Here is a 13,662-nt window from a genome sequence, read left to right as displayed (position 1 = left end):
GGCGCTTATTGCCCTGCTTTCTTGAGTGAAGAAAGAATGCTATGCAACTATGAAAGACACACTGCAAATTCCAAGCTGTAGATGGGCATCTACATTATTCCTCACCGTAAAGCAGGAGCATGCACTAGCGACCACGAAATGACGCTTAACCTCAGCTATATGAGAGGAACTGGCATATAAACAATGAAACAAACGCATTACAAAATTCAATAAGAATAGCGACAGTATATAATAACAGTGGAAATAGTTATCTTTATTCTACACAAGTATCTTGTATAATACAAGTGGTTGGCCCATAGACTTTTCAGCTGCGATCATGCCTTCCTAGATTGAAACTGCCTTCATGCCTTCCTAGATTTTCTTAATTTGGATATGAGCCCTATTTCCTTGCGCGTGCCAGCAGTGCTTTGTACGCCATCCTTTTCAGCAAATTTTCTCCCCCCACCCTCTATTCCATTGCCCCCTTCCCTTTAAAGAGGGATAAATAAAATTTTTCATCATCATCATCAATGCATAGCTACAAAACTAAGTTATGTGCCACTTTGTGCTGGTGTAGCTTAACATGCAAACTTTACGTTAACAGCCATATTGTGACTCCTCGAAAGGAGAGGCAGAATGGTAAAAGTATATGATCCCTTTGGACATTAATTATAATAGCAATAGATAGGGTGTCAGCCTACAGTGGCATGTTTTAATTACACATAGTCCACAAAAAGTGCACTTCCTTTTAGTCACAACAAGCCAGTCACGGTAATCCAGCGTTTTCCCACAGCTTCATTACGTCAGTGCTGTGGGTTTTAAATGCAATCCAATTTTTCATCTTTTCAATGTGCTTCTCCTTGAAATAGTTCCTCCAGTCGCCTACAACGCCCTTTCGAATGAATTCACTCTTGGCGGACGACATGCGCTTCTTGCTCAATACGCTCCTGTACACTTCGACGGACTTAAGAGCTCTCTCGGGTGGCAGACTAAGGAGGTTCGGTATGATGGCCTTGATGCCTGAGCTGAATGCTCGGCGCATGCTGGTGGCGCTCACCATATCGGTGATTTGAGCGAAAAGTGCGGCGTCGTGGCGCAGCTCTTCTCCATACTGGTTATCCAGGAAGTCGGCGATTTCTAACACTGCCCCCGCAGTGTCTTCCTTGAGCTTTTCATAGGTGATGAGCAGTACGTTGTCGTCATTCCTGTGCTCGTACCACGATCTGAGGTGGTCAAAGTAATCACCGCAGCTAACCTTTCCTTCGACGAAGACGTCGACAAACTCGTCAAACGTTGCCTCTGTATAGTTGTAGACAGGCGAGTCGCGGACATGATGGAAGTAGGAAACACAGCAGTCGTAGGGATTCCGAGCGACGTATATATACCTGCAGAAAAATCATAAAGTTAAAGATATCGTTGCCCACACCAGGCAGGCAGCCTATAGTTTAGATGTATGCATCACATTTCGCAAAATCAGCCTTCTTACTAAGTTAGGGTATTGGCAGTTCTATTTTTATTGGGCAGAAAAATACCTGTCAAGTAGCAATGGAATAATATTTTATGCAGCACTCTTTTGTGAACGCGTTCCCGCAAGGGCTTGGTCCCGCGACTGGAATTGTAACAGCACTTGTGGTATCCGTTTTCGTCACGGTGACTTAATCATACAATAGCAAAAATAGAGTGGTCATCGATATAGGTCACGTGGGTTTACTTCTTAGGGAAACAAACTATCGCACCATAGTGGTGTCACTATCCCCCAAAAAGTGAAGTACTCTTTAGGGCACGGCTTGCGAGGTCTACTAGGCGCTGTTAAGAATGGCCGTACGGGCCAGCTTTCAGCCCGCTGCACGTGTTCCAAGCCCACCAGACAGGGATCCATTCCGAGAACTGCGGACGGCCGGCAGCCACGTCGCGCGCGATCAACTCCGGAAATTGGTACTTGGCCGAGCCACCCGGGACAAAGCAGTTCTACGAAGCCCTCTGACGTCGGCACTGAAAGCTGGGCGGTACCGAGAACTGCGGATGACCGGCAGCCACGTGGCGCGCGATCAACTCAGGAAATTGGTACTTGGCCGCACCACCCGAGACGGAGCACAGTTCTACGAAGCCCTCGGTCGTCGACTCCGGAGCCTTTGTGTGTATGGGTTCGCACCTGTGTGTTTGCGTGTGTGTGGCCGTAAACGATAGTGTGGGGCGGCGGCAAGTTTACAATGCTTGGACGAACCTTCCCGACCATTCCTGCTCCGACCCACCTCATCCTCCAAAAAGGCGGGTCATCTTGAATGACGTCGAACTATGACGTCGAGCAAGGGCTTATAAGCAGCGTTTGCCGGCTGCTAGGGTGTGCTCGTGTCGTGATCGTTGTCGGGAGCTGAGTGCTCTGTCATACTAGAAATGTACCAGTGAGCTGTGTGCTCGTAAACTGTTTGCTGTATGTTAGTTTTGCGGGCTCCATATGGGAGTCGCGCTAATCTGCCAATGTATCCTGCTTAAACTGTTAATATGTAAATAAATCGTGTTCACCGAGTTCCTGTCTACGACCTTCATCTCCTTCAAATGGTGGCAGCGGCGAGATAGTCCGACGACTCCTACATCTGGTCGACAGCGGTAGGACCGTCCGACGAATCTAATAACTGAATGGCAGCGGTGAGATCCGACTACGGCTCCTAGATCGGCCTACGACTCGGAGACAGCAACGGCAGCTGACGGACGTTGGCACATGGTGACCGACCGGCATCCTGATCAAGTTGGAGGCGACTTGAGATTGACCACCTCTTGCAACTGACTGGGTACGGCGGGGAAGGACTGGTGATAGGGTGCTGCTTCAGTAGGTAAGCGTTTGGTTTTGGCTGTAAGATTTACCAGGCTTCAATTTCACTGTGTTTTTGGATTTGATTCGCTGGGATCTTTTACTTGTATTTTGATTTGCGTGGGTATCGCAACAAGTATTGTGTGACAGCAGAGCCAAAGCTTAAAGTAGCGACCATGGTCCTAATGTGTTTGACGAGAGCTGACCTGTTGTGGTTGTGTGAGGAGATCGAGGTAAAAGTAGATGAGGACTTGAAGGAATCAGAGATTCGTAAAACCATTCTAGAAAGTAACAATGATTTGAAATTCATAGATCAAATGGGCAAACGAATTCTAAGTAAAAGACAGGAACCACTGGTGCGTGAGCGTCGTGAACCTAGGAGTGAGCGTAAGCGTGAAGAACGCGAGAATGAACGTAAGCGTGAGCTTCAAGAACTTACTCTTAAGTGTGAGCGTCACGAACCTGAGAATGAACGCGAACGTGAGTATCAGGAACGTAAGCGTGAGCGTGAGCAAAAGTATGAGAGAGAGAAGGCAGCACTGATCAAAGAGATACAGTATTGTGATCAGTTATTGGCACAGAGACAACAGCGGCTTGAGAAATCTGTAGGCTGGACGCAGCAAAAGTGTGAAGAAGTAGATTGCAGATTTTCGTCGACAGCCGAGAAAGGTAGTAGTACCTGTGAGAGTAGCAGCACGTTCATAGGTGAACTCGAAGTGCTAGCAGCTAACGAAGCCTTAGTGGCAACAGAGGCCGTTAAAGGCCAGAGTGAGAGCGACCAGGTGCTGTGCGAACAGAGGACTGTAGAGACAGCTAGGCCAGCTGCGAACAAATTGGCACAGTTACCGCGCGTGTGCGTCGCATCTCATGGTAGCGAGGTCGTTAGCGAGGTACAGAATACTACGGACTTGACAGACGCGAGCACCCATGTCGAGTCAGATCTGCGTGCAGAAGTGAAGTGCGAACTGGACGATGCAGTTGAGAATAGTTCTCGGGGTGGCGAGCTCCGTAGCTCACGAGAGAACAACTGCATTGGTCAGGGATCGGTGCGGCTCTCCGCCAGTCTAGATAGCCTAGATAGGGATGATTCAGTTGTTAATCATTCGGACTGTGCGCGTGAGACAGCGATCGATACCGACGGGCTGTGTGCAGATGCACAGCGTGAGCTGGGCAATGTAGTAGAGGGCAGTTCGCAAGAGTGCGAGTTGTCTAACTCGAGTAAAGCCTGCTGCATTGTTCCAGAGTCGGTTGGGCTGTCCGCCAGTCGAGGCAAAGTGAGAGTAGATTTAAATGTAAATCACTCAGACTGTGCGGGTAAGAGACCGATCCGGGCCGACGAAATGTGTGCCGGCCAGCACGAGGCACGAGAAGGCGACATGAAAGTGAGTGCGAAGAGAAAGCGCCGTAAAAAGAAGCGCGGTAAAGACCGAAAGACGCTAACTAATGTAGCGCCGCCAAAGATGGCGAGAGACCCAAGAGGGCAGGGCGCGAGGAAAAAGGTGCGGTCGTCACTGACGATGTTGACGCATCGAAAACGTTCGAGTCACCGGTCAAAGGGGGACCGAGAAGCTTGTTCTGCACGGACGCGGACAAAGGGCACGGGGCAGTCAAATTCCTCGTCGTTCCGTCGTTCTCTTCGAAGCTCAGCGTGCAGTACAAAGAAGCGCAAGGTGGCAAGACGAGACCAGGTGGGGAGTAGCGACGCGGTCAATCGAGGTCATGTTGGAAGCGGGGCGCGAGGACGCAAATTGGCAGGAGACCGTAACGTCTTGGGGGAGCTGATAGTTAGTCAGCCCTTTTGTTGTTCCTCGGCAGCCAGAGTAGCTTTCAAACCGCGGCCACCTCGGGTCCGACTCAAAGTATGAGTCAGACGAAAGCGTTTGGAAAGGGAGGCCAAGAGCCCTTCCGTAGAAACATGTTGTTTTGTTTGATTTTTTGAGCATCGGAGAATTTTCGCGAATTGAGACTGGGATTTCTTTCAATGTGTAAGGTTTGAGCTTTGTTTGTGTTTTCGTTAGAGAAGCTCCGAGATTTGAAAGATGCGTTTTATGTAAACCTGTAGTCTCTCGAGATGTTCATGAATAAGTATACAGGCTTTTTTGTGTGTGTGTGAATAACCTGTAGGTCAAGGTTATCGTTGAGAGGCCTATCGTAACGCGCGTGTGTGTTTTTTAACCTTCTTTCTTTTTAAGTGTTTTTGAATTTTCTAAGGTTAAGCGCGTGAATTTTCAGTAAGTGCGTGATTTGCACTGAGAAGAGCTCTTAGGTCCATTAGCGCGTGTCCTGTGTGGACGGAAGGAAGCAGAACGTTTATGACTGTGTTGCTCGTGTGTGTCGAGGGCAGCCGTATTCTGACTTCTCTAGTACGCGTGCGTAAAGCTAGTTATTAGAAGACACATTTGTTCGAAGGTTCCTCTGTGTTGCATAAGTTACGCAAGTTTGGTTGTTTGTTTAAGGAACGTGTCCTGTGTGGACTAAAGGAACAAAGGTGAGTCAGCGTGATGAAAACTTTGTATGATGCAAGCACGTGTTCGGAATAGGGACCTCAAACTTAGCGCGTCTGTGATGACGTACCTGTGGAGTTGGCCAGACGGTTCAGTGGCAGCAGTACATGAGATAAGTACGCCACTGTGATAGGGTAGGAACAGGCTGTTCGCGAAGTTAGGCTGCTGAAGTTATGTTTGAGTATTGGTGTTTGAAAGCCTTCGGTTTAATTCTGCGTAAACCTTTACTCTTGTGCAGCGCGACGGTCTGGTTTGGTCAAACTCAGGAGGAACGTGAACGCTCGCTTTGGCGGCACGAAATTTTGGGGCGAAATTTGGGATTCCCAGTTGAGTGACTTGCATGGAAATTATGATAGGAGGCCTGGTGGGTTAGCAGCTGATTCCGGGCGTTTGAACGCTGAGCAGTATTGTGTTGCCGGGTCGGCTCTTCTGTGCCAGTTGTTGTAAGATGGTTGAAGGCATTCCAAGTACGCAGGGGTTGCAGAGAGCAAAGCCATCGTCTTGCTCGCCAGCCATTCTCTTCCTGCCCAGCGGTTGCCAGCACTGGCCAGGCGAGATTTTCCGGGCCATGGAGGAGCTGTTAAGAATGGCCGTACGGACCAGCTTTCAGCCCGCTGCACGTGTTCCGAGCCCACCAGACAGGGATCCATTCCGAGAACTGCGGACGGCCGGCAGCCACGTGGCGCGCGATCAACTCCGGAAATTGGTACTTGGCCGAGCCACCCGGGACAAAGCAGTTCTACGAAGCCCTCTGACGTCGGCACTGAAAGCTGGGCGGTACCGAGAACTGCGGATGACCGGCAGCCACGTGGCGCGCGATCAACTCAGGAAATTGGTACTTGGCCGCACCACCCGAGACGGAGCACAGTTCTACGAAGCCCTCGGTCGTCGACTCCGGAGCCTTTGTGTGTATGGGTTCGCACCTGTGTGTTTGCGTGTGTGTGGGCGTAAACGATAGTGTGGGGCGGCGGCAAGTTTACAATGCTTGGACGAACCTTCCCGACCATTCCTGCTCCGACCCACCTCATCCTCCAAAAAGGCGGGTCATCTTGAATGACGTCGAACTATGACGTCGAGCAAGGGCTTATAAGCAGCGTTTGCCGGCTGCTAGGGTGTGCTCATGTCGTGATCGTTGTCGGGAGCTGAGTGCTCTGTCATACTGGAAATGTACTAGTGAGCTGTGTGCTCGTAAACTGTTTGCTGTATGTTAGTTTTGCGGGCTCCATATGGGAGTCGCGCTAATCTGCCAATGTATCCTGCTTAAACTGTTAATATGTAAATAAATCCTGTTCGCCGAGTTCCTGTCTACGACCTTCATCTCCTTCAAATGGTGGCAGCGGCGAGATAGTCCGACGACTCCTACATCTGGTCGACAGCGGTAGGACCGTCCGACGAATCTAATAGCGCGCATATTTGCTTGTGCCGCAATGCTATCGATGAAATACTGACGGTCAGAGATCTAGTAAAACTTGAAAGATGCATCCAATTATGGAACATTGGTATAAACTAGGAGATGCCTGTGATAAAGGGCAAGGAGGGCAAGACGCCCTGTCATGTACCACACCTTGCGCATTTCGCAAACTCGAGCTGCGAATCGCAGCTCGAGTTCATCACACATCTTTTTTATTGGCGAAGCATAAGACACATCTTCAGTTTCATTCGCATCGCTAATAGTTCAGCGTACGGTGTAACTATACGTACTTAGGAATAATTTTCATGTTAACTTTGCCGCAATTAGCTGGCTCCTTATATTTCACATGGACGTTCGCTCATGACGGCGTCAGAGGAGCCCATCACGATTGCTGATTATTAGTGACGAAAAGTGCATGCACCCAACAATCATGAAATCAAACATGCGTGATGAATGACGCCGTAAAGTCACTTTCTGACGATTAGCATAACCCATATCTGTCAATAACTCTGCTGCAAAATGTAAGGTTCAAGAGAAAGATGACGCAAGCGGATGACCTTGAGGAGTCGAGAAAGAACAGAGAATAAACATGTACCGCCAACCGTATAACTAGCTGTTCTCGGTGTGATTACAAAGTTGGCGCAGTCCACTTTATGATGCTGTATTATTTGCCTGATAGACCACTACGATTTCCTAAGGAAAATATATATCAACGCCACGGCCACTGATATGGGTGGTGTCCAGCTGCTTACCGGCCTGTTAGCGTGAACTTTGACTGCTTTTTTTCCTAAAACGTCCATACTTGCTTTCGGTGACCAAGCGGCGATGAGTACTCTCAATGACTACGACTATGAAGTGGCGATCGCGCATATTAATAGGGAGCATCGCGACCCGAATGTACAAAAAAATGTGTTCACGATGGCAGAAGAAGATTCCTAGGAAACAGACGGATGTTTCCAGAACAAGATATATTTTTCGAGAAGTGACTGATGTGCAAGAAAAAAACTGCTTATGGCAACAACAGCTGTTGGCACTCATAAGGCAAACGGACCTCCAACGGTCTCCGAGGACATCAATGGAATTTATTAAACCGGACATCTTCGACGGGTCATTGACAAAGCGTGCTCAGGCTTGGATTGCATTCTATGAATACGTGTGTGACCATAATTGGTTGGATGTTGCTGAGAAGGTTACGAACATTCGGTTGCACCTCGGAGGCACCATAGGGACTTGGTATGACATCAAAGTGACCGAATAGGCAAGATATACTTGGGTGGACTGGAGGAAAAACGTTTAGACGACATTTTCTGTAAGTAGGCTCGAAAGTTGCGACAAGGCAATAGCTTTCAAGTACGTTTCTGGCCCTGTTCATAACTATTTATTTGAAGAGTGGAGGCTATTGAATACAGCAGATTCTGCACTGTCAGACTCATCGCTCGTGCCCCTCATTATACTAGGACTTCCTAAGCGAATACCGCATCAAGTTCAACTTGAGTTCAATAAATACTAGAAGACGTACTGCGAATTATGGAGTAATTTGTTCAGGAGTGACAGCATGTGGCGACACAAGTTAATGTCAATGAAATACCTCTCGTACCGGGGTTTCAAGGCGACAGTTATTGGAAGGCAGGTGGCAAATCTAGTTCATTTGTGGAAGCATTTTCTAAAAAGAAGAAAACAAAATATTTGATGATGCCTGACAGCCTCTCGCCACCTCCAAAGGAAATATTTTTTCTCACTGATCGTGCCAAGCAGATAGATGCTCCCGCACAAATCAATGGAAAGGATGTGAAGGCACTTGTGCACAGCAGAGCGTCAATCACTGAGGTAAACCGGAAGGAGATCCCAGAACTAAATATAACCGTAGATTATCCGGTAATCGTCCACGGATATGCTGGAAACAAACAAGTGCACAATGCATGACCAGATGTGCTCACTATGTGTCAGAGCAAGAGCACTTCCGCAAAAGCCCTAGTTCTTAGCGATGTGAAGCACCAAGAGGTTTTTTTCCGTCCGGCAATGGAAGAACTCAGTTTGTACCTATAAAGGGATGGCCAAGTCACAAAGCAAGACGATCCCCGGTTGCTTTCCTTCCCAGTCCGGTATGAAAATCCTCGCAAGTCCACTGCAGCAGAAGACGTAACTCGGATTTACACAGAGCCAACTTGTGTCGGTGGCTTCCCAAGAGCGACGTCGAAGTTTCAAGTGCCAATCGAACTTTCAGGTACGACTGTAGTGAAGAGGAGTGCCTACAATATTTCGAGAGACAAGAAGCTTAGGCAGAAAGAAAAGATACAGAAAATGCTTGATGCTGGTGACATACGCCCTTTTACATATTCTTTTGCTTCTCCTATCACGATTGCGCCTAAAGAGGATGGAAAATTTTGTCTCTGCACGGACTACAGGCAGATAAGCAAGCAGACCAACTTCTTCCCATTTCCTATGCCACATATGGGCGAAATAATTAATGAGACGGGAGGCTGCAATGTTTTTCTCGTCCCGACCTTTGCAAGGGCGTCCGGCAAGTGCCTTTGCGAATGGAGACAAAGAAGTTCTCAGCATTCATCACACCGTTAGATAATTGTGAATACAACGGACTCCAGATTGGATGGAAAGATTCTCCAGCCTGGTTTCGAAAGATGATTAACGGTGTTTTGAAGCCATACTTGGGACTCTTCGGAAAGTTTACATTGACAGTATACTAGTGTGCTCACAATCAGAAGAGGAACACTCCGAACATCTGGCGAAAGTTTTGCAGGCGCTCAGTGGCGTGGACCTCAAGTTAAATAAAAAGAAAACGAGATCTTTAAGTCACAGGTAGTTTTTCTAGGAAGAGTGTTCGACGGAGCTACCAAGAGCACCAAACAGAAGTCCGTCCAAAGGATCACGAGGCTTAAAAATTTGCACGATATTCGCTCCTTCAGAGTGTTCCTTGGACTCGCTGGCCACTGCAGGAGCTTTACTAAAGATTTTGCCAAGGTAACCAAGTGCTTGACGGAGCTCACAGAGAAAGGTTCACCTTTTGTCTAGACTGAAGAATGCGAAAAGACTTATCAAGAACTAGTACGACGTATATCCTCGGACCCTGTTCTTACATTGCCGGACCACAATTAATCTTTTGAGATTAGCACGGACGCGTCAAATTTTGCTTCGGAGGAAGTTCTATACCTAAGAGATTTGAAATCTTGTCGCCCTCAGCATCTCTTAGTTATAGGATACTACTCCTATACCCTACTCAGTTGCATTATTCGACAACTGAGAAAAAGGCACTAGCCGTTTTATGGGCTCTGCGTTCATTGATCGGTGGAAGGAAGTTCAAATTGTGTAGTGATCACCCAGCACTAACCCATCTTTTATCTGTGAGAGCCAATCGGGAAGCTGGCCCATTGGGTCAATAAACTTTATCAATACGATTTTCAGGTCTTTCACCGTCCAGGTAGTCATCTTAAGGAAGCAGATGCCTTGTCTCGATTGGCAGTTGAGGTTCCACATGGAATGGTCAACTTGACAAAATTATGGGAAGGGAATGAGCCCCTGCACAACAAGGACGGAAGGTTCACTGTACCAGAGACGCTGATACCAAAAATACTTCACTTATATCATGACAGCGGTCATGGCGGCTTTTGGCGGACGTATATTAGGCTTCTTCACAGGGTCATATGAAAAATATTGCAAAGGAACATCGAAGACTACGTCGAGACGTGTCACTTGCGCCAAGTAAACAAGGCCAAGTACTGGCCGCGACCCAATGAACTAGTTTTGCCATATCATTCCGATAAACCCTTTGAAGTTTTGCACGTAGACTTTGCTGAACTGAAGAAGAGTCCTGGAGTTCGCAAGACGCAATCACTTCTGGTTGCAATAGATCAGTGCACTAGAATGGTAGCAGCGTGCCCTGGAGGAGAAGACGCTAACAGCGTTATGACCCTTCATGATGGCACAATATTTTCACAGCTGAAAGTAGTGATATAAGACAATGGACCCGCATTCCTAAGCAAAAACCTTCAGCAGTGTACAGATTTCCGGGGTGTCGTGCTATGACTTTGTGCTCCATATCATCCGCAGTCAAATGGAATGACCGAGTGAGTGATCCGTGACCTTAGGCGGTTCATTTTCACGTACTCAATGTTTAAAGGAGGGTGGAAATACTGTCTAGAAGCGGCTGTGGCGCACCACAACTGGACGCACACTGCTAGTCTTGGTTGTAGCCCCCATTTTGCTGCTTTTGGTAAAGTGCAGACGCTGCCAGCTGACAAAGAACTTGGAATTAAAGACAATATGCGCCTGTCTGAGTGCCGTAAGATCAACGAGGAGCAAACTAGATATCAAAAAGCGATGAAGTTGCAATTTGCCAAGTGACCCCAACGGCACCAATTTGACGTTTCACTGAACGACCTTGTGCTTCTACGGAAGGGGCTACCCGTCAGCGATACAAGAACAATTGGCCTTTTCAAAATCGCGCATACATCGAGGCAATAGGTTGTGCTTAAGACTGCTGGGTACCTCAGTACCGGACAGCTAGAAATCCCGGCCGTAAGGAATGTTCTCCGCTATCACCCCAGGACGGGTGAACAAGGAAACCAGGGTGTGTAAGGTTGATGAGAAGGATGACGCGAGCAGATGACCTTTAGGAGTCGAGAAAGGACAGAGAATATACATGGAATGGCGACCGTATGACTAGTGGTTCTTGGTGTCGTTACATAAAAGTGGGCTAGAAACATTGGCCTAGTGAGAAGGACATTTTTTGAGGGATAGTAAGCTAGATGTACCGACTCTAAATGCAATAATCAGGAGAAAAACAGCGTTTGTGGCCCAATTATCTTTTGATTGAGCACCAACTTATTGAGCATCAACAGTTGCTGTACAGGCTTAACGCCCAGTGACTGCACCAAAAACGAGGATACATGAGTCGAACCTTTCGGCGAACTTTTGAAGAATGCAGCTCAAATTAGAACACCACTTATTAGCACAAGTCATCAGCTGGTATTAACCGTAAATTATATATGACAGTGTTGAAGAAAAACAGTAAAGCTCAGTTTATGAAACTACATTTAAATAAAAGGTTGTCGGCGAACGTTGACACTGACAGGAAAGAAATGGTTTAGGCGACATCATTAACCGGACAGCGTCTGGTTGGTTACACTATGTTGTCGATAGAGACCCGGTTGATAAAATTTAAGACGCCACATTTTACGAAATAGGGGCGGCAACATTAAGCGGAAAGCGTCTGGTTGGCTTCCCCATGCTGTGGGAAGAGACCCGGTTGATAAAGTTTAATATATAAGCTTAGTAGCGCTAAACGCCACATTTCTCCGACACAGACTCGGAAGCCCTATGGAGCAAACTGTCTGTACTCAAATCATCGGTGAGATGTTTTGCAGAACGTAATTGAATAGAATATTTGTGACCGCAGGAACCAGGAGTTTTACCACGGTGACAACACTCAACAACGAAGAAACATTGATTGATTTGTTAGAGAGAGAGAGAGAGAGAGAGGAAACAAAGCCCAATGATGCGACGATGCGTGCGCGCGAGCCCATCAGAGCCTAGTACTCAAAGGACTTCAAAAAACACAAGCATGCTTCTTACTTGCTCTGCGGGTGATACGGTTGCCTGTCGAAGGGGAAGTGCGTCTTGATAGCACCTGGCCGTCGCATGCGATGTGCCGACTCAGCGCCGAGGAGTTCGAGGAACGGTGAGCGCAGCATGAAATCTGTGTAGTCATCGGGTGGCTGGCCCTTGTTGAGTACGCAGAAAGCGATGTACTGCGTCCAAGTTGTCCCACACTTAGGGTAGCTCACCACGAAGATATCGTCTGGCCTTGCACTGTAGGTAAGAGCCGACCGCACGTTGTCGTCGTGGAGGAAGTCGTTGACGAGGAAGCCGTCTACTGTCTTGCACATGTTGCGCAACATTTTGGACTGGGGAAAGCGCGTTCAGTCGCTGAAATGAAAAAAAATTCAAATGCGCTACCTACATCACTGGGCACAAAATGGCACAGTGATTAGGATTACTGTTTTCTACACTATAGTTTTCAAAATGCGCATTTCAGCACTGTATCATCTGGAAATAAAGCAAAACTGAAAGACTTGACACTTGCGTCATAATTCGATTGCTCCTGTCTATGGAGGGATACCAATCGCTTTAGTTCATCATCTTGAGCAATTTTTCCGGATAACAAGCCGTCGTAACTGTGGAGGTGCATACTGCTCGTGCGGAGGACAAGCTGGATTCTTCCATGCTAACAATTGCAAACACAAGTTCGCCTTTACCGCGCTCACATTAGTTCGCCTTCACTGCATGCGTTTTCTCTCGGTTGCGCGACAGCTGATGCCGCAAGAAATTAGTGTTTTTACAAGTACACATACTTTTAAGAGCAGTACGTTCTTGTGCAGGAGAGAGGTGTTCGTCGATTTGAACGACATAATGGGTGGTCATGAGAATATCAATTAGAACCTCACCTACTAATCATCCCTGTGGTGCTAGCAGAACGTTTTCACTTAACGATTTTACTCCACATGTGAGATATCGCTGATTTTAATGTAGTTATCTACAATTAGGTGACTGTTAAGTGTAGCGTAATACATTTCACCTCAGTGTAGGGAAGGCTATGATTGAGGAGAATTCTCTCCTTCAACCTCAAAACAATTGATGCACATCCTCAGCTGCTCAACCATGCCACAGCTTGTCGCTTGTCGCTTATCCAAGTTCATTTCACTAACTCCTGAGAGTCGAAAGCTGAGAAAGAGATAATTCATATGCTCTAAGCAATCCTCATGTGATTAGCGAAGAAGCACTCGATAGAAAATCAAAATCTTGGGTGAAGACTGCGTAGAGGAATACTTAGACGCCCATTCGTCAAAGTAGTGGTATCACTCTACTTTAGTGAAAAGAACACAATGTCGTATTTGCGAAACTTTTGTTAGTACTGCAGTTGCGCAGATCTTTCGTTTCTTTTT

The 13,662-nt window shown here is 47.3% G+C and overlaps 1 protein-coding gene across 1 annotated transcript; it reads right to left on the bottom strand.

The window, feature by feature from the left end:
• Positions 1–232: 232 nt before the first annotated feature.
• On the bottom strand, positions 233–12,867 carry LOC126534445 (sulfotransferase ssu-1-like). Its single transcript, XM_050181723.3, has 2 exons — positions 12,293–12,867; positions 233–1,364 (listed from the first exon to the last, which is right to left on the bottom strand). The coding sequence occupies exons 1-2, from the start codon at positions 12,616–12,618 to the stop codon at positions 746–748; spliced, it is 945 nt and encodes a 314-aa protein (XP_050037680.2). The 5' UTR covers positions 12,619–12,867; the 3' UTR covers positions 233–745.
• Positions 12,868–13,662: the final 795 nt, after the last annotated feature.

Source organism: Dermacentor andersoni, chromosome 7 (genome assembly GCF_023375885.2).
Source record: "Dermacentor andersoni chromosome 7, qqDerAnde1_hic_scaffold, whole genome shotgun sequence".
NCBI classification, from domain to species: domain Eukaryota; kingdom Metazoa; phylum Arthropoda; class Arachnida; order Ixodida; family Ixodidae; genus Dermacentor; species Dermacentor andersoni.
Note: the sequence above shows the minus strand (reverse complement) of the source record. Positions and strands in the feature narration are given on the sequence as shown.

Bases quoted from the DNA above. Each gene is read 5' to 3' on its own strand.
- LOC126534445 (XM_050181723.3), bottom strand. From the start codon at position 12,618: ATGTTGCGCAACATGTGCAAGACAGTAGACGGCTTCCTCGTCAACGAC. The intron at 1,365-12,292 runs GTAAGAAGCATG...ATTTTTCTGCAG, and splicing joins CCGTATCACCCGCAGAGCAA to GTATATATACGTCGCTCGGA.